This window comes from Canis lupus, chromosome 1 (genome assembly GCF_003254725.2).
Source record: "Canis lupus dingo isolate Sandy chromosome 1, ASM325472v2, whole genome shotgun sequence".
Classification (NCBI taxonomy): Eukaryota; Metazoa; Chordata; class Mammalia; order Carnivora; family Canidae; genus Canis; species Canis lupus.
Window position 1 is genome coordinate 93,954,408 of NC_064243.1, and position 21,020 is coordinate 93,975,427.

Genomic DNA, 21,020 nt, shown 5'->3' on the forward strand with positions numbered 1-21,020 from the left:
TTTTCAAGCCTTGGAGTTGGATTGGGTACAGTCACCCACATTTCCTGTTCCACATTGATGTTCACATGACAGTTTTTCTGCAACAACTCCTAAAGAGTGGTCTTTGCAAAGATGTAACATCATCAAAATAAATGTAGCACAGCCTAATAATGCTGCAACTGTGAACTACCTAGAGCTAACAGTTTACATTGTGTCCAACAGATAACTATATATCTGTTGTATTTCTCTTGAAGATCTCATGGAACCCCCTGTGAGTTCTCTGCAGTGCCCTGGGATACGCTGCACATAGACAGGAACTGCAGGCTTGCCCTTTACCAAACCACCTGCAGATCCCTGAGAGTCAGCCATTGTCTCCTATTGTTTTCTTTACCTGAAATGTCCCATATGTCTATATGGAGGGTCTGTATCTATTGGTCTTTCAAGATGCAGCTTAAATGAAATCTCTTTTTATGAAATAGAATACCATTCCCTCCTGCGCCTCATTATATTCTGCATATAACATCTTTCTTATCACTGATAATGCTTTATTGAACTTAACTAGCTTACGGGTGGCTTTTTCCTGGTAGCTTCAGGGTAGGAGTGTAGGATGTATCTCTTTACACCAGGCTAGTTCAGTTTAGTGAGAGGCACCTAGTTATTAACAAATGTGATAAATGAATCAACATGTTTTTAAGCCAGTGACCTTTGCAGGATTGTATTGAACAGGCAGTGTAATCTCATTACTACAGGTCTCATAAATTTGATACTATACCGTGTTCTATGTGTATGTTAGTAATTGGGAGCCTTTTTCAAACTGTGTTCACTCTGCCTCTCCCAAGTTTAGATATATCCCCATAGCAAGAATAATTGCTGTATAATAAACAAACTTCTCTGATGTTTGGGTCAGAAAAAAAATGAGGCACTTGTCTAAATGTAATCCAATAAATAAAAATCTCATTAGCCTCAAGGAGGAAGCTAAGGTATCTCATGTCAGAATCTCAGGAAACCTTCAATATGTAACTAACTTCGTGTTACCCACATGTGTATTCCAGTGTTTTTGCCCATATCATATCTTTTAGCACCTTCCACCTTCCACTTGAGACCATTTTCTGTCTGTCATACCTCCTTCGGAATTTTCTTTAGTGAAGTTTTTTATGATAAACTCCATTCTTGGAAGGTGGGGTCTGAAAATGTATTTATTTGGCCCTTATAATTTATTTCTGATTTAGCTTTTTATACAGTTTTGGATGAGCAGTTACTTTGTATTTTGAAGTTGTTCAAGTACTGTTCAGTTTCACTGGTACTCTTGGGAATCTCTGGTTGAGTTGTATTTCCTTTTCAAGAGAATGGGGTTTTTTCTCTTTAGCTACTTCTAAGATTTTTTTCTTTGTCTTTGGGATGATTTCACTGTAATTTGAAAGGTGAAGAATTTTGATTTTTTATTAAATCTTGATTGAGATTCAGGTGTGCTGCATCTGAGGATTCATATTGTCCAACTGTTGTGCAAAGGACTCAACTGTTACCTCTCAAATATTGCCTCTTGTTTAATCTTTTTCTGGAATCATTTTTTTAAAAGATTTTATTTATTTATTTATTCATGAGAAACACAGAGGGAGAAGCAAGTCTTTGCTCACCACAGGTAACCTGATGTGGGACTTGATCTCAGGACCTCTGGGATCATGACCTGAGCCAAATGCAGATGCTCAACCATTGAGCCACCCAGGCATCCCTCTTTTTCTGGAAATCTAATCAGACTTACATAGCACTTTTTTATATGTTTCATAACCTGCCTTTTAACATTTTTCATTTTTAAAATTTCTCTGGACTATAATCTAGAAAGTTTTTCTCTATCTTCTGGTATAAACTAATTCTTCATTTATGTTTAATAATCTACTTAATCTGTCCATTTTAATTACTGTATTTTTTATTTCCAGAGGGTTTACTTAGCTCTCTTCTAATCTGTATGCATCCTGCTCCTAGTTTCAATATTCTTTTATTTCTTTAGGTAGTAAAAAATGTTTTTTTGGGGACGCTTGGGTGGCTCAGTGGTTGAGTGTGTCTGCCTTTGGCTCAGGTTGTGATCTCAGAGTCCCAGGATTGAGTCCTGCATCGGACTCCCTGTGGGGAGCATGCTTCTCCCTCTGCCTGTGTCTCTGCCTCTCTCTCTGTGTCTCATGAATAAATCTTTAAGAAAATGGTATTTATATTCTTTGTTAATCTCAGTATCTGAAACCTTTCTGAGACTGTTATTGCTGTCTTAGTTCTCTGGGTTCTCATTAACTTGTTTATATATATTAAGATTTTTTAAAAGATTTTATTTATTTATTCATGAGAAACACACAGAGAGGCAGAGACACAGGCAGAGGGAGAAGCAGGCTCCATGCACGGAGCCGGACATGGGACTCAGTCTGGGGTCTCCAGGATCACACTCTGGGCTGAAGGTGGCGCTAAACTGCTGAGCCACCGGGGCTGCCCCTATATTAGGATTTTTGACTGAGAACTGATTAATTTCCTTCAGACTTATTTGTTTGAATGCTTTGTGATCTAAATTGAATTTGACTCCTTCCAGAGAGGATTTGTGTGTTTATGGCAAGTTATGTGGGAGTACTACATCAGTCTGGAACCCTTTGCAGTATATTCAGTTTGCAATTTTCTTTGAATCATACAAATTGCTCAAATTAAAGATCAGTGAGGACTAACTTGTGGTTACAGGTTCTTAAGGGAGATTCTTTGTTTTCCATTCATGGACAAAACATGAAAGTATCCTTTGCTATTTCTTTACCTTCCACATGGTAGCGTTTAATTCTTATTCTTGTACCATGAATGTAGCCATCTGTAGCTTCACCATTACCTGGATGTCTTCTCTTAGATACCGTGCCATGGCAAAGTTCTGAGCTTAATCTCCTGTCCCTCCTGGCGTCATCAGAAGTAGAAGTCAGGGTCTCTAGGGTTTGGCAGAAAAATTCAGGGCAGAAGCACTTTGTACACTCACTTACCTCCCAGCATTTTTAGTTGTTTTAAGGTGTTTATTCAGCATTTTATTTTTAGAGAGAGAAAGAGTGTGCACACGTGCATGCAAACAGGGGGAAGGGCAGAGGTACAGAGAGAGAATTCCAAGCAGGCTCCATGGCCAGCACGGAACCAGACGCGGGGCTCAGTCCAACGACCCTTAGATCATGACCTGAGCCAAAGTCAAGAGTTGAGTGCTTAACCAACTGAGCCACCCTGGTGCCCTAGGATTCAACATTTTAGTCGTTTCAGTGTAGTGAGTGATTTAAGATGTTGAATTGCTGTACTGTCAGATAGAGAAATTAGCTTCTTAAGTCTTTATCATTCTTATTGGATCATGGCCTTTAAAGGCTTGCATATATTTTTCTCTAAAGTCAGATTGGTGGCCTGCAAGAACAGAGTGATATGTATTTTTATTGTGATCTCTGGCCCTTTTAAATGTCTATTTTTTTATCCATACTTACGTTATCCTGCCTAGTAGCTATCAGCCACATGTGGCTATTTTGATTAAACTAATTGAAATAAAAAAAATTAACACTGTATTTCTTTAGTTGCATGGTCACATTTAAATGTTGAGTAGCCATGTGTAGCTCGGGGCTGCCTGTTAGACCCAGAAGATGGGAACGTTTCCGTCAGTACAAGAAGTGGTCCTTACTGCTTCTGTTGGACAGCACTGTGTGGAGTTCTTCAGATTGTTCTGTCCTTTCTCAGGCTCTTGGAATGCCATTTCTTGCTTTGGTTACTTACTGACTCTCACTCTTGTGGTCTTTGTTGTGAGAGAATTTTGCCAGCTTCAATTACATCACTTTAGGTTATAAACCTGCTCACCCCTGGGGAGGCTTGTATTGTCCTCGTACACCTGGAGCAGAGGTGAGCTTCCTCGTATCCCTCAGGCTGCACTGGCTGAGTTTCACTGGCCCACGGTGCCTTGTGAGTCCTTACATGATCCATAGCTTCCTGTCTGACTCCCAGACTTCCACTGGTTTCAGACCCCTTCTTTGTCTTTGGGAAGGATGTAAAACCCCATCTCCCTCATTGCTGAGTCTCATCCCATCTTTCTATCCCTGTATTTCCAACCTGTCTCCTCTCCCTGCTTCCAGCCCTTTACCCTCAACCCAGATATTAACCAGTCTCTTTATTCTTTTGTCTTCTGGAGCTTTTTCTTTCTTGGAAGTTCAGCTCTATAACAAAATATCTTTGGGTTACTTGTTAATATTTTTCTCAATATGCAGATTATCATAATCTATGTTTATGGTAGGCTGTTATCACCTAGGTAAATTTACAGTAATCTTGCCACATGAAGATTAGGTTTACCACCATCAGTATTTTATTACAGATCTCTGCAACTAGATTTTAATAAATGTATAATGTTTGGAAAGTAAATATGCATATTATGTGCGTGTGTGTGTGTGTGTGTGTATATGTAATATGGAGTAATAAGTACACTGTTTATAACCTCTCCTTTTCAGTTAACATCCTTTTATGATAGTGAATACTTTTTCTCTTGTACCTGCAGTTGCTTTCAGTTTGTAAACTTCGGTTTGGTTTTGTGTGTTTCTTCTTAGTTTGTTTTAAAATTTTCCCACGGTTATATTCCCATTTATTTTTCATCTGCACGAATAACATGGTTATTCATAATGGTGGGGATTACTAATGTGAGGATTCGAACTAGGCAGAAAGGAGTTCTCTCTGTTAACCAAGCCTGTCTTCTGTAGACTAAAATCTATATACCTTCTCTTTGTAGCAGATATTCTGTATTTTATGGCAAAATGTATTAATACTACAAATTAAAAGAATTTTAAAGAAGATGATACTATACCTGGTTTTGAATTATTGACAGGAAACACTAGCATATTTCACTTAACTCTAGTTGGGAAACTTGTGTTTTACTACATGGTGAAATTATCTATGGTATTGAAAGAATATTTATTAGTTAATAGAAGATATGAACACCTGGAGTACTCAAGCTGGAGTTGACCTACATAATCTTAATAGAAGATTAAACTTCAATTTACTTTAACTTGGATCCCTTTAATATTGCCAATGGAGCATGAAGATAGTGGTACAATAGTATTTTATATTCTAAAACACCTTATACTTTGCAGACTACTTTGACATTCAGTGTTGAATCATTCAACTCATTATCCCTATTTTATAGAAACTGAATTGCCCAGAGCCAAAGACTTCTAAAACTGCACAGTTGTAGTTATTCGGGCTGATAGTGGCCCAAAATGGCTCTCACTTTTTAAAAATTTCTTGGCAGCTGAGTTTGTTCTGCTTCAGTCAAGGGTAGTGGCCTTACTCATTGTACATGACCTGAAATGAGTAGGATTCATCTCATTATTTGAAGCAGACAGGTGTTTCTATTTTATTTCAACTTGAAAAAATACAGACTAAAAAATACCGTTTCTGAAGGAATCATTTATTTTTAACTCTTCTCACAATTTCTTAACAGATATTTGGAATAAAACAGGAGCTGTTAAATTGGTCAAGTGGTCTCCTGACAATAGTGTTGTAATAGTGACCTGGGAAAATGGAGGCCTTTCTTTATGGAGTGTGTTTGGAGCCCAGCTGATTTGTACGCTTGGAGGAGATTTTGCGTGAGTGAATAAAGACAACTTGGAGACAAAAATAACTCCCATTATCTCTAAGAAAATACACATACACAGAAATTTTGTGTCATACAAAAGCTAGCCTTCTGCTTTACTTGATGTTTAACCTCAAAACAATTTGTAAGGTTCAGAACTAATTTGTTCAGGATATACTGATTCTCTAAACATGCATCCTTTTAAAACGCATTGTTTATTTGGTAACAGTGCATTTATTTGTTGAACCCCTCTTGTATATATGAGAGCACATTAGATTCAAGGCTAAATCACATGGGGTTTTGCCTTCAGGTTGCTTATGATCTAATAAAGCAGAAGTCATGTACGTAAGTAGCTAATAGGAAGTGGAAAATGGCATTATCTTATTGGGTTGATGTAGGTTAACTCAGTGGGTTTATATCTCTGCCCACTCCATTTGCTACTTTGAACCTTAGTCATGACAAAATGAATACCTCTTCCCAAACTGTATGACCCTGTCAAGAAGTTACTCAGCACCTGAAAGACTGTGTCTAGGTGATGTGCCTAGGTACATCAACCAACATTCTCATATTACATGCATTATTATGTATTTCAAAATCAATTTGAGTTTTTAAAAAACTGAAGCCAAATATCCTGCATAATAGAAGACTGTTTTTAACCAAGTTTCTGTTCTGTTTCAGTTATAGGTCTGATGGTACCAAAAAGGATCCCCTTAAGATCAACTCTATGGTAAGTACTTTCTATAAAATACTGGTATATTGTGGGGTGCCTGGGTGGCTCAGTCAGTTACGGGTCCAGTTCTTGATCTCAGCTTGGGTCTTGATCTCAGGGTCCTATGTTCAAGCCCAGCACTGGGCTCCACGCTGGGCGTGGACCCTACTGGAAAAAAAAAAAAAAGTGTGTGTGTGTGTGTGTGTGTGTGTGTGTGTGTGTACGTACATATGTGATATGTCATTTATAGTTACATAAATATATTTATAACATGTATATTTCTATAGTGTGACGAACTTGGATATTTCTTCTTCCTTTTTTTCCTCTTCTTGGCTCTGGTAAAATTACAAAACTATTTTAATCTCAGCAGACTCTTCTTACACAGTTCTTGCTTTGATGAAAGTATTTTTTAAAATCAAGCTGCCCAGTTTCCAGTACTTGTTTTTGACTTTGCTTCTATGTATATAGCAAGTCCCTGCCATCTTTGGGAACATAGGAACTATTCAAATCAGGCCTTTGTTCTTCCAAAGCATACCTCAATTCCTTATGTGACTCACTAGCACCCATTTCTCATGGCCTCATTTCTTTTAACATAAAGTGAAATGCTCTTTGGGTGTTTTTCCTGGAGGATTTGGACATTATTTGAGCATATTTTTAAAACTTGCCATAGATATCTGTCAAGAGAATTAAAATCACTGTAGTAACAATATTTTTATTGATTACATATTTTTAAGAGTTTCTGTAGAAAGCAGTGAGGTGTAACCCCTGTGTTTACATAAAGACATTTTCTTACTGTAGCCCTTCTGTGTATCATCTATGAAATTAGTGGCTGTGAGACTTGTTCACTGCCTTTCTCCCTTGCCTCATAGAGGAAGACATTTTCTGATCTTGAGTTTCTTGAAGATTGAAAACCACTGTGGTTGCCTTGAGGAATGGTTCCCAATCTTTCACTACCAAGGATTTGCTGTCTCTTTCCACCTTCATATTTTAAAATAAGTTTTTGAACAGATGATTTATATAACTGCCCATCAGTGCTTTTGAGTGGCATGCAACAACCAGTGTTTTTAGCCTAAGTTGATATATTAATAACAAACTAAGAATCTAAGCATTTTAGTTCACTGTTCAACTTTTATGATAGGAGAGCAAAACTTCTATGAAGCTTTAGAAATTTAGCAACAATTTATTTTCCCTCTCCTATTTTCTTGACTTTGTAGATTAGGAATCACTAATCGTAGAAACAAACACAAGAAAACTAAACTATCATGGAATGTAGTTATACAATATTAAAATTGGTCCTGGAGAGCTTATTTGAGCCTTCTCATTTTATAGTGGAAGAAACTTATACCCGGAGAAAACCAAATAACTTAGCCAAGATTCTACTGCAGAACGGCAGCTAGGCTGGAACGAAAACCTTAGTCTCATAGTTTGCATTCGAGTGTTCTTTGCTCAGACTGCATCTGTTCTGGGTGCTGCTTTGTCATGTTTCAGCCAGGTCACATGGGTCTTCCTCTGCAAGGAATTTCTTTGTATTTGAGAGGCAGTTCAATTAAATTAACAGAGAAGTTACAGAGAACAGTGTTTCTTAGGATTTGGGGTTAACATTGGTATGTAGTGAGTCCACTCTTCCAGGTGGAGAGTGGTAATGGTGGTTTCCACTGGAGGAGGGCTAAGGTGAGCAGGTGTGGCTAGGATTCTTGTCTGTACAGCTTCTCAGAATTGGTCTAGCCTTTTGAAATCATTGGTGATGCTGCTGTTGGTTGTTTCAGGATTTGAATATTTGAAGCAAGGAAAGGTTAACAAACCTGATTGCCCTGATTTTTCTTCCCCTTCTCTCCAAGAGCTGGGGAGCAGAAGGCTATCACCTCTGGGTAGTCAGCGGATTTGGTGCTCACAACCCTGGAATTGAGTATGACTCCAAGAGTGTAGTTAAACAGCCCGGCATTCTGCTGTTTCAGTTTATCAAGAGTGTACTCACTGTAAACCCTTGTATGGTAAGTGTTTTAAATTACAGCTGTTTATTTTTAGTGGCTTTCGTAGTAGACTATCAGATTCTTCTCAAATTGGTGGAATATCTTCTTTTGTATATTTTTTGTGATTGTTTTTCTTTTTAATAATTTAAACCAAAATTTTACTTCTGAGCAGCTTTTTTTTTTTTTAAAATAGGATCACAAGCCATTAAAGGGAAAGCAGTGTTTACAGATCTACTTGAATAACTTAATTTAGTCTTTATTTGAATAGAATTTCCTAAAATGTGCTCCACAAGGCAATACTTAGCAGAATCAGTAGTAGTTGCACAGGATAAGGACAAGTTCTGTTGTCCTGTTAGTGAAATAAGGAAGTTAGGGCCGTAGAAATTTCTTTATTGCAGTACTGCAGTGTCTGTCATATGCTCATGTGCGTTGTGAAAATCCAGGAGTTGGTATATGAAAAACAATGTTCCCACGCTTACTTAACTATGAATTTTTAAGGAACACTTTGAAGAAAATATGCCTTGGGAAACACTGCCCCAAATTATAGTATAAACTCCTCATGTTTTATGAAATTGAAACAACATATTAATAATCTTACATATTATTAACATATAAAAATAGTATGGGTTACGTATTAGAAGTGTATGCCTTCACATCTGCCACCAGTGGGTTTTTAAGTATTTGGTACAACCAGTTTCTAATTAAAACTTGTAATTACAATAAACTGAGAAGGAATTTGACAGTACCCTGGATCAAGATTTCATGACGGTAGCTGAAGGATAAGAATCCCCCGAAAGATAAGAAGAGGGTAATTCTTCTTCCCCTTCTCTATCCCAAATCATAATTTAAAGGCAGATTTTTATGGCATTTCACAGCATTTGAACTAACATGGAAAGGTGAGAGGCTGAGGTGCTTTCTGTCTGATGGAATACTCAGTGAATAATATACCTATATGTGAGAGAACTGGTCTTCTAACTGAAAACCAGGGCATAAGCACTAAAAGTAGAAATTGTTTTATTTGTCTAAATATCCTCAGAGCCTGGCACAGTCGTTGGCAGTAGCCAAGCATTTACCCAAGTGAGTGTTGAATTGTTCTGAACCCGGACCACAGACTTGGGCTGCTCCTCTTCCTTCTCTTCCTTCTCCTCCTCCTCAGGGTTTAAAAGATCCTTCAGCATCTGTTATCCCCACTGGTAATCCTCCCCTCCTTCTTGCCACCACTCATGAGGTATTTTAAATGAAACTCGTTTGTAAACTGTAGATGATAAGTAGTGAGTAAAATCAACGTTGAGATGCATGGTGCATTTCCTGTAATAAAACTAAATCAAGGTATTACTTATTTTCTGTTACCTGATACCGAGTTGTTTTTATTTGCTTTCCTTCTTTGCCCTGTGCTTCCTTTCTCCTTCATCTAGAGTAACCAGGAGCAAGTGCTGCTTCAGGGGGAGGATCGATTGTACTTGAACTGTGGAGAGGCCTCGCAAACCCAGAGTGCCAGGAGTTCATCAGCACACTCTGAGCATAAGGCTGGTGGGGGCAAGAGCCCCTTCGCAGACAGCGGTTTAGAGTCTCAGGGTTTAAGCACTTTGCTTGGACATCGGCATTGGCATGTGGTACAGGTAAGTCTTCAGTGACTATTGATTGTTGACTTAGTCCTTGGTAAAATAGCACCTGGAGCAGAGTTTTAAATATTTCTTCTGTTGCTTTAGAAAACAGAGAAACTTTTTAACCTTTTTGACTGTCACCTCTCTTCGCTTTTCTGTCTTGTCTTCTTCCTTTCTTGCCACTGATGTAGCACGTGTGCCTACTTGCTTTAAGCCCACTAGTCCAAAACCTGCAAGTTTATGCTTTACTCTCTGGAATGAGCACAACTTTATACTATTCCAGCCCTCCCCAGCCCCCAACCTTTTGGGTATAAATTTAGCTCTGTGGATTTGCATAGGCAAAAGTGTAGTGATTGATGGAAAGTGACAGTGCCGATGAGGACCCTGTGCAGCTGACCTTGTCGTCCCAGTGGGTACATTTTGAGGTTAACTGCCTATTTTAAACTCAAATTGCAGGCTTGCAGACACACTCTAGAACCTTATTGTTAATAATTTTATTATTACATAAATCTTATTCCAAATTACTTACTCATTCTGGTATAACTTTTAAATTATCAATTTCTTTTAATAATTCTGATAAATTGTCATTTAACATGGAAATCAATTCTGAATTTTGATACCAAATAAAATTAATTTGGGTAAATCAGTAAATTGAGGTTTCTTGAAAGAAATTTTCATACACAATTGTATAAGTCCTGAGTGTCTTCCTTCCCCTGCTGATACCGAAGTGTCTTAGGTACATCAGAACCTATTCTTGTGTTTGTTTCTTTTCGTCAGGTTCTGTATCCACAATTCTTGACCCCCTTCTTCATTCTGTGCTGTTACTTTACTAGCTTGTTCAGCTCCCATGTTATTTTCAGTTGACTTTAAGTGGAGATGAGACACGAACGGTCAGTATGTGAAACGTTGAAGGAGGAGTGTCTCCTGCACTGACATGTGGTATACACTCAAAGAAAATGTATCTAACTGACATTAATAAATTCATAAAATCAAACAGTGTGCATACCATTTGATAAATAGTTAACAGTTATGAAATAAATCTGCATCGGCTGCCTCCTTGACTAAAATTTTCCACTGCTCCCTTCTCTCCTATAGCCATTCCTCTGCTATTTTCATTTCCCCATACTTTGAACTATTCATTCTACACTGACCTAGCATCAATGCCAGTTCTGCCTAGCCAGGTCTGTGTTGCCAGAGAGCCAAGTAGAGCAGAGGATCAAAGAAGGTAGGTCTGGAACTCAAAAATCCATCAGGCAATAACAAAAATCTAATTTCCTTCCAGCTCAAAAATTCAGTGATTCTGTGATTCTTAGCCATCTCTGAAGTATCCCATATTAGTAGTGTATCACGCTGATTTTACCACTTTATGCAAAGTAGGAGGTACTAGCAGTATTCCTTTGTGATTTTATTCTTTAGATATTGAAACTATCTGGGAAGATGAACTTGTTTGACTCTAGCTTTACCTTTTTTACTTTCCTTAAAACTAAGAAAAATAATGTCAGAGTTGTATTCCCAAAACAATTGAGTTATAATAGACTCATAGAATTTTTAGAGCTGGAAGGACTGTAGAGATCATGTAGTCCAACTGGATTTGTTACATGAGGAAACTGAGGCTCAGAGCAGTTAGGTGACTTGCCCAAGGTCACATGGCAGAGCAATGTCCTGCTTACGTAGTGTCAGACTTATCCTTACCATAATGTAAAGTAACAATCTAACCTGTTGTAAGAACTCTAAGTATTAAATGTTAAATCATATAATGTACTGTTGACCTTGAGCTAAGACATAGAATGTGTCTATTAAATAGGCAGCGTTTCATTACAATTTGCCTATACTTTGTTTGCTGGCAATCCAGCCAAATGCATCAAGGCATCATCATGAGAGTGTTTTGGTTTGGTGGTTTACAGTGTCCATATAATGCTAATGCTTTACCTTCTGGGCTTTTTAGCCATTAGTAATGATTCCCTGAAGAAACATGGGTGCCTGTTTAATTCCTCCTTCAACATAGGCTCTTGTCTGGGATAAATGCCCACAACCCCATCAAGTGACTTTGTTTACATGATTTTGTATTCTTACTCAGTTTAGAGTTCATCACATGAGTTCCAACTAATTTTTCTCTGTCTGTTCCTCATCTAGACAACTGGATTTTTCATTTGTTTAGACCTTCTACCTTATACTTGTTAGTTTCCCGATCAGAAGATTCTATGTTAAATGTTTTTTTTCCCTTTAATTTTATACACATATATACCTGTCAGCAGCAGGGTTGGTAGCTGCTGGTAGGGATGATGCTTTTTCCGTGTGTGTATGTGTTTATGTTTAGTTTTACTAGCTACAGATTTAAAAAAATTTTAGAGTAGTTTGTTCACAGATGGAGCACAAATGTGAATTAAAACACCACCGCCCTCATTGTTTTAGGGTATATTCCTTCTTGGACTGCTATTTATTTTAACACTCAGTACTTTGTATGATATAAACATTTATTTCTGAAAGGTACATTAATCATTATCATCCACTGTCCTGAAATGTTGGTTTTATAGTTAACCTGGCTATTTGGAAAAAATAAGCTTCACAAAATATGCTAGGGATATCAGCAGAGAGGATTTTATTTTATTTTATTTTGTTTTTATTTTTTAGCAGAGAGGATTTTAAAGGCTATTTCATTTATAAATGATTTGCTCTCCTTCCAAGGAGGTGTATTAAATGGAGCAGGTGTGGTATTTGGCACGGATCAGATGTGCTAAGAGATGGTTCTTACAGTCTCACCACGTACAGACAAAAGCAATCTAGGCAGGAGACAGGGTTTTAGCAAAATGACTTTAAGGGGGGAAAATGGTAGATTTAGGGTTTTGTTTTGTTTTTGAGAGACTGAGATATCCTAAGATGTTAAGAATTAGAGATTTTATACTTTAGCACTTAGTGTCCCGGTGGTGGCATGGCATGACTCTTGTGCCCTGAGGACGAATTCCTGGCATGAATTCTTCATGATTCATTAGTTTGTGCTTTCCTTACTCCTGCCATTTCCTGTTCTAGTATTAAGGGTAGGGCACAAAGTTCAGGTGACACAAGGATCAGTAAATGTAATCTACTAGGGAGAAGTTTCATTTTTCATTTCACAGCATCTTCAGACATACAATTGAATCAGAAGTAAAGCTTCATTGTAGATTTAAACTATGAGCTTTGAAAATAAACCATTTATAGTTTGTAGCACCTCTTACATTCTTAGAGGTTAAAAGAATAAAATTCTTTTCTCGTACGGATATTCATTAGAGTGTAGATCATAAGATAAAATTTTACCTTGGTGCCCATGGTTGGAAACCCTTCAAGTTGGAATCCACGTTGGCAGTGAAATCCTACCTCACACTTCACCCACAAATACTTAGGAAACACCAGAGTTTGGGGGAAGTGGGAGTTCTTTTTAGTGTTCTGGGTGGCTGGCTCACTTATACTCTAGGGACATCCTTCTTCAAGTGACTATTTTCATTTTCTTCATCCAAGGACAGAATTCACTTCCAGGCTTGCACAAAACTACTTTGAACTCTTATCTCAGCACCTAGTGGTTACCTCAGATTACCATGCTTCTTGAAATGACGTCAGCCACCATAGGGAACTTTATTGCCTGGCCTGGGCAGTGCAGCATGTCTGTTAAGATATGTGTTCAGCCCTTTTCAAGCATATGTCATGACACCATAACCTTTAATTCTGCAAGGTTGGCTTCCACACACTAGCACTGGGGTTGAGAACTTCTGTTTTTTTGGAGGGGGTTTAGGGGTTGAGAACTTCTAACAACAGAACTAAAAGCTGTTAATTTATTTAGATTTCAGGTTGACTTACTAGATAATTAAATCTAACAGATACTTTTGTGAATACATTTAATCAAGGTTAATACAGATGTTTTCTGCACATTATTTTTACTTGATTTTTGTTTTCACATTACACAGAGAATCTTATTAGGTTGAATTGTGTTATACTGGCTTTTAAATTTGGCTTTCTTTCTTTTTTTTTTTTTTTTTAAAGTCATACTTGAAGTACAGTGAAAATGAATCTGAATAAATTGAGGTTCTTTTATTGCAGGAACAGAAGGGTCTTTCCCTTTTTCTCTCTGTTGTTCTGTTTTACACCATAGTCCCATGTGCTCATGAAAACTGCCTAATCTGTAGGCTAGTGGAGAGGTCAGTGTCAGCAAAGCTAGGATTTACATAATCTACTTTGATATCTTACGGAAGAATCTTTCAGGCTTCAACTTCTTGTTAGAGTAATACAAAGACCCCATGTCCAGAGCTCTGAGAGAGAAATCATGGGAAGGTACATTTTCCTACTTACACTGCAGTTAAAGAGTTCATATCTTCAGAGGCCTTACACATGAATAGGTTGACTACCCCAGTAAAATAGCTTAGCTTATATACACATGTGTATGGATGTGTAGAGAGAGTCAAGACTCACCAGTGGTTATCCCTGGAGCAGTGATAGAACAGAATTTCATTTAGTCCTTTGTCCATTTTTATATCGTTTACATATATAATAGTATTTTGCTATTTTAATCAGAAGACATAAAAGTAATAAAAATACCTCCATTAAAAAACAAAAACAAAACTCTTGCGAGGCTCTAGTTTTCTTTTTTTTTAAGATTTTATTTATTTATTCATGAGAGAGAGAGGGAGAGGCAGAGACATAAATAGAGGGAGAAGCAGGCTCCATGCAGGGAGCCAGATGTGGGACTTGATCCCAGGACTCCAGGATCACGCCCTGGGCTGAAGGCAGATGCTCAACCACTGAGCCACCCCAGGCGTCCCTGTAATTTTCTTAGGGTAGTTTTGTAATGGTGCCAGTCAGGAAACTCAAACTGTTCATGTCCACAATTCCTGGTTGCCCTCATGGCTGGTTCTCTAAAAATCTTTTGTCAGTCTGCAGTTATTGCGTGTTTAGTATTTAAAATAGACAAAAACAGCGAGTGTAGAGAAAAAGCAGTGTAGGAAAAGCCTGATGTCTAGAAATTCATAATGAAATGTTGAAGACAGGAGATGTGAAATATGGCCTGGTATTTAAACGGTAAATTCCAAGTACTCTGCTAGTAATACCCGGTATTTGGGAACACTTCAAACATTGTACAGGACAATGAATCTCGTAACGTTAAAGCTTTAAGTGCTTTAAGTTTAAATACTTTTCAGAAGTCTTACCAAATTGATGTATTATTTTCTGTAGATTTCCAACACCTATCTAGAGAGCAATTGGCCTATACGGGTGAGTTATTTGTTATTTTGTTGATGTTAACTTTTATTGGATAGCGTTTGCTGCAAGAGGCATTCTGGGAATTGAGCCTTTTTCGGTGGGTGCATCAATAATAGTAAAATTTTAATACTTGATCCGTTGTATATCGTTAGCATATTAACATCTTTAATTTGGTGAAATGTAACTTGTGTATGAATACTTCTATTTTTAAATATAGCAATTTATATTTAATTCACTTAGCAAGCATTTATTATAGTCTGTTTGCCTGAGACAACAATGCTAAGCTCTTTATACTTAATATAAGGATATAGGTTTGCAAGGAAGAGTTCTTAATCTTTTTTTTAAATTAGTTTTCAGCTATTGATAAGCTTGGACAGAATATTGCTGTGGTTGGCAAGTTTGGTTTTGCACATTACTCTTTACTCACCAAAAAATGGAAACTTTTTGGAAACATTACCCAGGTTAGTCTTTTTGAAATTAAAAACTGATTTCTCCGAGTGTAAGAGAACTGCCATATGAAATAACTCTAATGGAAGCCACTATTTGGTTATTAAAAAATATCAAATACTAAAAATGATGTTAGATGATATCTAAGGGTCCGTTCTGATGAAGTACTTGATAAAGGATTTTGTATTGAGATGGTTTGTTGGTTTTTAACTTGAGGATTTATACTTCTATTCCATGTTGAGTTCATCAGATGTGAGCAGAATAAATTTCCTCTGTATTTGAGATCATTTCCTGCTTGTCTATGTGTGATGTGAAGATGTGGGTAGCATAGAAACACAATACAGTTGGATTTTGCAAGAATCAAATAGGAAAAGACAAGGATGTTAACGTGTAGTAGGTGCCTGCTGTGTGCTTTAAGGGGCCTTTACCATTTCCTACCTCACTGATCTTCCTGAGAGAGGGCACTGTTGTTACCATTTTATAGAAGAGAAATTAGGATTCAGGGTCAAGAAGCTGATAAGTGATAAAGCCAGATTTTAAACCCAAGTCTGTTGAATAGGGGACTAATTGTGCTACAGGGTACCCAGTTAATTACAGAAATGTTTGTTTTTCCAAAATAGGATATGAGTCATTTTTAATAAAGGCCCCAGAGTAATACTTAATTGAGGGAATAGAGAGTAGAGCAGAAATAATTTTGAGCTCTCATTGTCAGCTTAGGAATATTTTATAAGGATGTTACTTATTGTAATTCCTGGCAGCATAAGTAAAAGTAAATCCTTTTTTTTTTTTTAAATTATCTTTTAAGGAGCAAAATATGATTGTGACAGGTGGTTTAGCCTGGTGGGATGATTTTATTGTCCTGGCATGTTATAACATAAGTGACCGTCAAGAAGAGGTAAGAAGTTTTTTCTCTCAGAAATAACAGATTTTTATATTTTAAAGATACTAAACATTGTTTGGTTTAATACAATTTTTGGAAAATGAATAAAGCATTTTATTTTTTTAGTATTTTATTTTTTAATTAAGAATTTGGCATTTTTATCTAAATGACACTTTGTAGCAGGTTACTACTTTAAAAAATGTTTTTAAAGGGATAATCAGAACTTCTGAGATAACTTTTTCTAAGGATTTTAGCTGTCAGATATTCTCTGTAAAGTTTGTAAGTAATAAAGATTGTTAAGGAGGGCTGTCCTTAGAGATTTATTAATTTATTGATTTGCAGGTTGATGTTTTTAGAAAGTGCTGGTCTACTTGTCTCAGGTCTAGATATGCAAGCCTTTAGAAGGAGAACCTCATAATAGTACATTCCCAATTTTAATCACTTTGTCTTTTGGTTATTTGTAGAATGAGCCTACCCTGTGAAATTACAAACAGTATTCATTTATTATTAATGCTCAGAATAGTCTTTAAACTTCTCTTACTTGAAGCCAGTAGATAAAAAGCAGCTTGTCTAAAGTATTTAGTCTGTGGTGTAGGCATCTTGTTTTTATAGTTTCTTTTGTTTCTGTGTTCTTCAGCTCAGAGTCTACTTGCGAACATCAAATCTGGACAACGCCTTTGCTCACATCACCAAAGCTCAAGCAGAAACATTACTGCTTAGTGTCTTCCGGGACATGGTAATCGTATTTAGAGCAGACTGTTCAATATGCCTCTACAGTATTGAAAGAAAATCTGATGGGTAAGTGCGTGTCATGCAACAAGTCACTTTGCTTCTGTGTATATCTTTCCTCTGTTGTTTTTATTTTCTTAAAAGTCATTCTGGTTTTGTGTTCAGTTTCCTTTGTTTTAGAAGTGAAAAAATAAGACATTTTATATTTAGTGATGTTCATGTAGTTATTTTTTAGCTACCTAAATAAATAGCCTACAATAATGTCTTTAGCTACTCTTACTGGGTTTGTTTGGAAAAAAAAATCTGGTTTGGGATGGGATAACCAGGTTTTTTTTTTTTTTCCACAATCCTGAAAATAAGTGGTTACTAACTCTGCTGATGTGGACACTGGGGGAGTTTTGAAGGTGTTTCACTGGCTGAAGGTCTTGGGCAGTGTGTCCTCAGCAGACTCAGTAATTCCCACTGGGTGAGAGAGGGCTGCAGTCTGGTGGGAGGGGTGGCAGTTCTTGTTACTGCTGTGTTGTTGCCTGTACTCTTCTTGGCATCTGGTTGGTTTACAGTGTTTAGACCACACCTCTTGAGTTCTATTTTGCTCTTGTGATAGCCATAAAGTATGTATTTGCTGAAATAGCTTAGTGATTAAGGAATACTGTAAAGATAGAAATTAAGAAATTTTACTAGCCTCTGATGGAACCCATCTCCTTCCTCAAGCAACTGAACTATTTCTGTTTTTTTCCTTACTAGTTTCCTTTCCTAGTTTTCCGAGTTTTTTTTTTCCTTTCCTTCTACATTGTATTCCCTTTCTTTCTTCCTTATTTCTATATGTATTCTTTAGATATCTCAACCTTAGCAGTCTACTACCTGAAGTGAAGAATACTTGAGGGGGAGGAAATGATAGGTAGAAGGCTTTTGGATCCTCCAAAAGCATGAAATCCAACACCATTAGTAGTGGAAAAGAAAGGAAAGCAAAAAACTTGTTAGCATTGATGTTGAGATGTGTGGGTATCCTTCTCTCTCTCTCTTTTTTTTTTTTTTTTTTTTTGCAGTCCAAATACTACTGCTGGTATTCAGGTTCTTCAAGAAGTGTCCATGTCACGCTACATTCCTCACCCTTTCCTGGTCGTATCTGTCACTCTGACTTCAGTGAGCACAGAGAATGGGATCACCCTGAAAATGCCACAGCAGGTACTGTTTTGTTACCAGAGCTCTTCAGAGCTTTATCTCAGTTAATCATCTTCAACTTCATCTTAGCATTTTAAGTTGATACCAGGAACTATTTGTTCAGCAAATAAATATCAAGTGTCTAAAATGTGCTTTGCATGAAGATACTGGGTACGGTGGCAGACTAAACAAACTTGATTTTAGACAATAAAGAAATAGTTACATGCATAGTTAATTGTAATTTTGATGTGTGTACCAGAAAGTCGTAAAGGTCACTGTAAGAGTGTAGAATGAAAGCCTGGAATAGTCTAAACAGTCAGAGATTTTTGTACCATTTAAGTTACAGCCTGAGGGCCTGACGGATGGGAGGTGGTTACCTAAGTAATAAGTGGAAATATCAGGTCAACAGGAACAGGAGTGCAGAGGCCCATCAGTAAGAGAAAAACGACACTCTCAGGGAACCGAAAGAACTTCAGAGTGACTGGACTTAATTTTAAAGTCTACATTTTGAGCTGGGTATTACTAGAACTAAGCTTTGTAATGTTTAGTCTAACTATAAAGAGGAAAATGAGCCAGAGTAGGGCAAAACAGGATGTAGAGAGGGTAGCTGAGAGGCCACTATCATGATCTAAAGGAAGGGTATTAGTGACCTAAACTTGACAGTGAAAAAGAAGGAAAGAAGTGGAATGAATATAAAATATAGAGAATTCCATGATTAGTTACCATATAAAGAAAGAGAAAATAATGCTGTAGTTTCTGGTTAAACCCACGAAGTTGTGTAACTTCCTATTCCAAGGCTGCTCCTGTTCATGAATGATTTCCAAATTTTGTCTCATTGTGCAACCTATTTTCAAAGGAAAACTATATACATTTGTTAACTCTGTCTTCCCAGTATTTACTTCCTATTAAGGCACTTCATTCATCTTCAAAATCTAGATTCCATTTCCCCTCAAACTATATTTCATGTAGCCAGAGAATCCTAGATGAAAAGAGAAAGTTGTGTTATAGAAAAGAATTGTAGCTAAAAGATGAGGAGGAAGATAAGAATTACAGAGTCACTTTTTTTTTTTTTTAATTTTTATTTATTTATGATAGTCACAGAGAGAGAGAGAGAGAGAGGCAGAGACACAGGCAGAGGGAGAAGCAGGCTCCATGCACCGGGGCCCGATGTGGGATTCGATCCCGGGTCTCCAGGATTGCGCCCTGGGCTAAAGGCAGGCGCCAAACCGCTGCGCCACCCAGGGATCCCTTTTTTTTTTAATTGGAGTTCAATTTGCCAACATATAGCATAACATGCAGTGCTCATCCCGCCAAGTGCCCCCCTCAGTGACCATCACCCAGTCACCCCAAACAGAGTCCCCTTTTTGCAGCCCCTAAGGCAGTAACTGATTCAGACAGTGATGATTGGATGAAGTCATCAGATGAAAGGTTGGTGGGGAGTGTCACAATGAGGGCATCAGGTGGCCTTATCTAAGCCTAGTTAATCAACCTTAGCATCACTGCAAGTGGGAGAACCAAGTGGAGCATGCTTCCTGGGATGATCCATCCTAAAGTTCACATGAGGAATTACCACCAAAAATACTGAACCTGAATTAAATCAAGCTTCTAGAGTCAAGTTTCATTCATAGGAAATACAGGGGTAGAGGTTTAGTGTAACACCACAAGGAAGCAGAGTATACAACATTCTGTAGGACAGCTACAAGTCAGTAATGTGGGGGTTTGCAAGAAAAATAAGGGGAGACTTATAAATAATTCTTTAGAGGCATAACAACTAAATGCAGTGTTTAAGTTCATTTGTATCCTGATTCAAACTGGCTATAAAAAGACACTTTTAAAGCAATTAGAGATACTGGATACGCACTGAGAGGTAACATTAAGGAATAACTGTAGATCTTATTAGATATGGTACTGGCATTGTGATTATGTAAGCAAATATCCATGGACTTTAGGGTTGCATAGTATAGAGGTAAAACGGCACAGTATCTTCCTTTAAAATACTTTGGTAGGGACACCTGGCTGGCTTAGTCAGTGGGGCAGGTGACTCTTAAAAATAAATCTTTAAAAAAAATAAGAAAATACTTCAGCAAAATAAATGAAAAAAGGGAAAGATGGAGCAAATGTGGCAAAACCTTGAATAATTGTGAATTTGATTGATGGGGATATGAGGGCTTATTGTACTATTCTCTCTACTTTGAAGTTTTCTCTTTCATGTTTGAAGTTTTCATATTAGGGAAAATAAAGGGTCTCCTGTATATCCCAGATACAGTAGGCAGTCAGTGGCATCAGTAGTACTGGGTAATGCATTTTAAGAGGTCCTTTCAAGTAGACATGTGAAAAATGCTCAACATCACTCATCATCAGGGAAATGCAAATCAAAACTACAGTGAGATACCACCTCACACCTGAATGGCTAAAACACAAACAGCAAATTTTGGCAAAAATATGGAGAAAAAAGAACCCTCTTGTACTGCTGGTGAGCATGCCACTGTGGAAGACAGGATGGAGGTTCTTCAAAAAGTTAAAGATAGAACTATCCACTGATCAGTAATCACAGTACTGGGTACTTACCCCCCAAAATACGAAAACACTTAATTCAGAGGGACACCTACACCCCTATATTTATTGCAGCATTGTTTACAATAGCCAAATTAGAGAAACAGCCCAAGTATCCATTGATAGATGAATGGATAAATATGTGGTATATATACATGTGGAATATTAC

At 37.4% G+C, this 21,020-nt stretch overlaps 1 protein-coding gene across 5 annotated transcripts in view; it reads left to right on the forward strand.

Annotated features, from left to right (window-relative positions):
* RIC1 (RIC1 homolog, RAB6A GEF complex partner 1) overlaps window positions 1-21,020 on the forward strand; it is a 145,411-nt gene that overhangs the window by 106,746 nt on the left and 17,645 nt on the right. For all 5 annotated transcript variants that reach the window (XM_025423538.3, XM_025423535.3, XM_025423536.3 and 2 more), the window contains 9 exons: window positions 5,444-5,588; window positions 6,254-6,302; window positions 8,123-8,275; window positions 9,670-9,873; window positions 15,055-15,093; window positions 15,432-15,542; window positions 16,334-16,423; window positions 17,046-17,206; window positions 18,184-18,322. In XM_025423538.3, coding sequence (XP_025279323.1) covers window positions 5,444-5,588; window positions 6,254-6,302; window positions 8,123-8,275; window positions 9,670-9,873; window positions 15,055-15,093; window positions 15,432-15,542; window positions 16,334-16,423; window positions 17,046-17,206; window positions 18,184-18,322 — 1,091 coding nt within the window. The remainder of the gene's footprint in view (window positions 1-5,443; window positions 5,589-6,253; window positions 6,303-8,122; window positions 8,276-9,669; window positions 9,874-15,054; window positions 15,094-15,431; window positions 15,543-16,333; window positions 16,424-17,045; window positions 17,207-18,183; window positions 18,323-21,020) is intronic.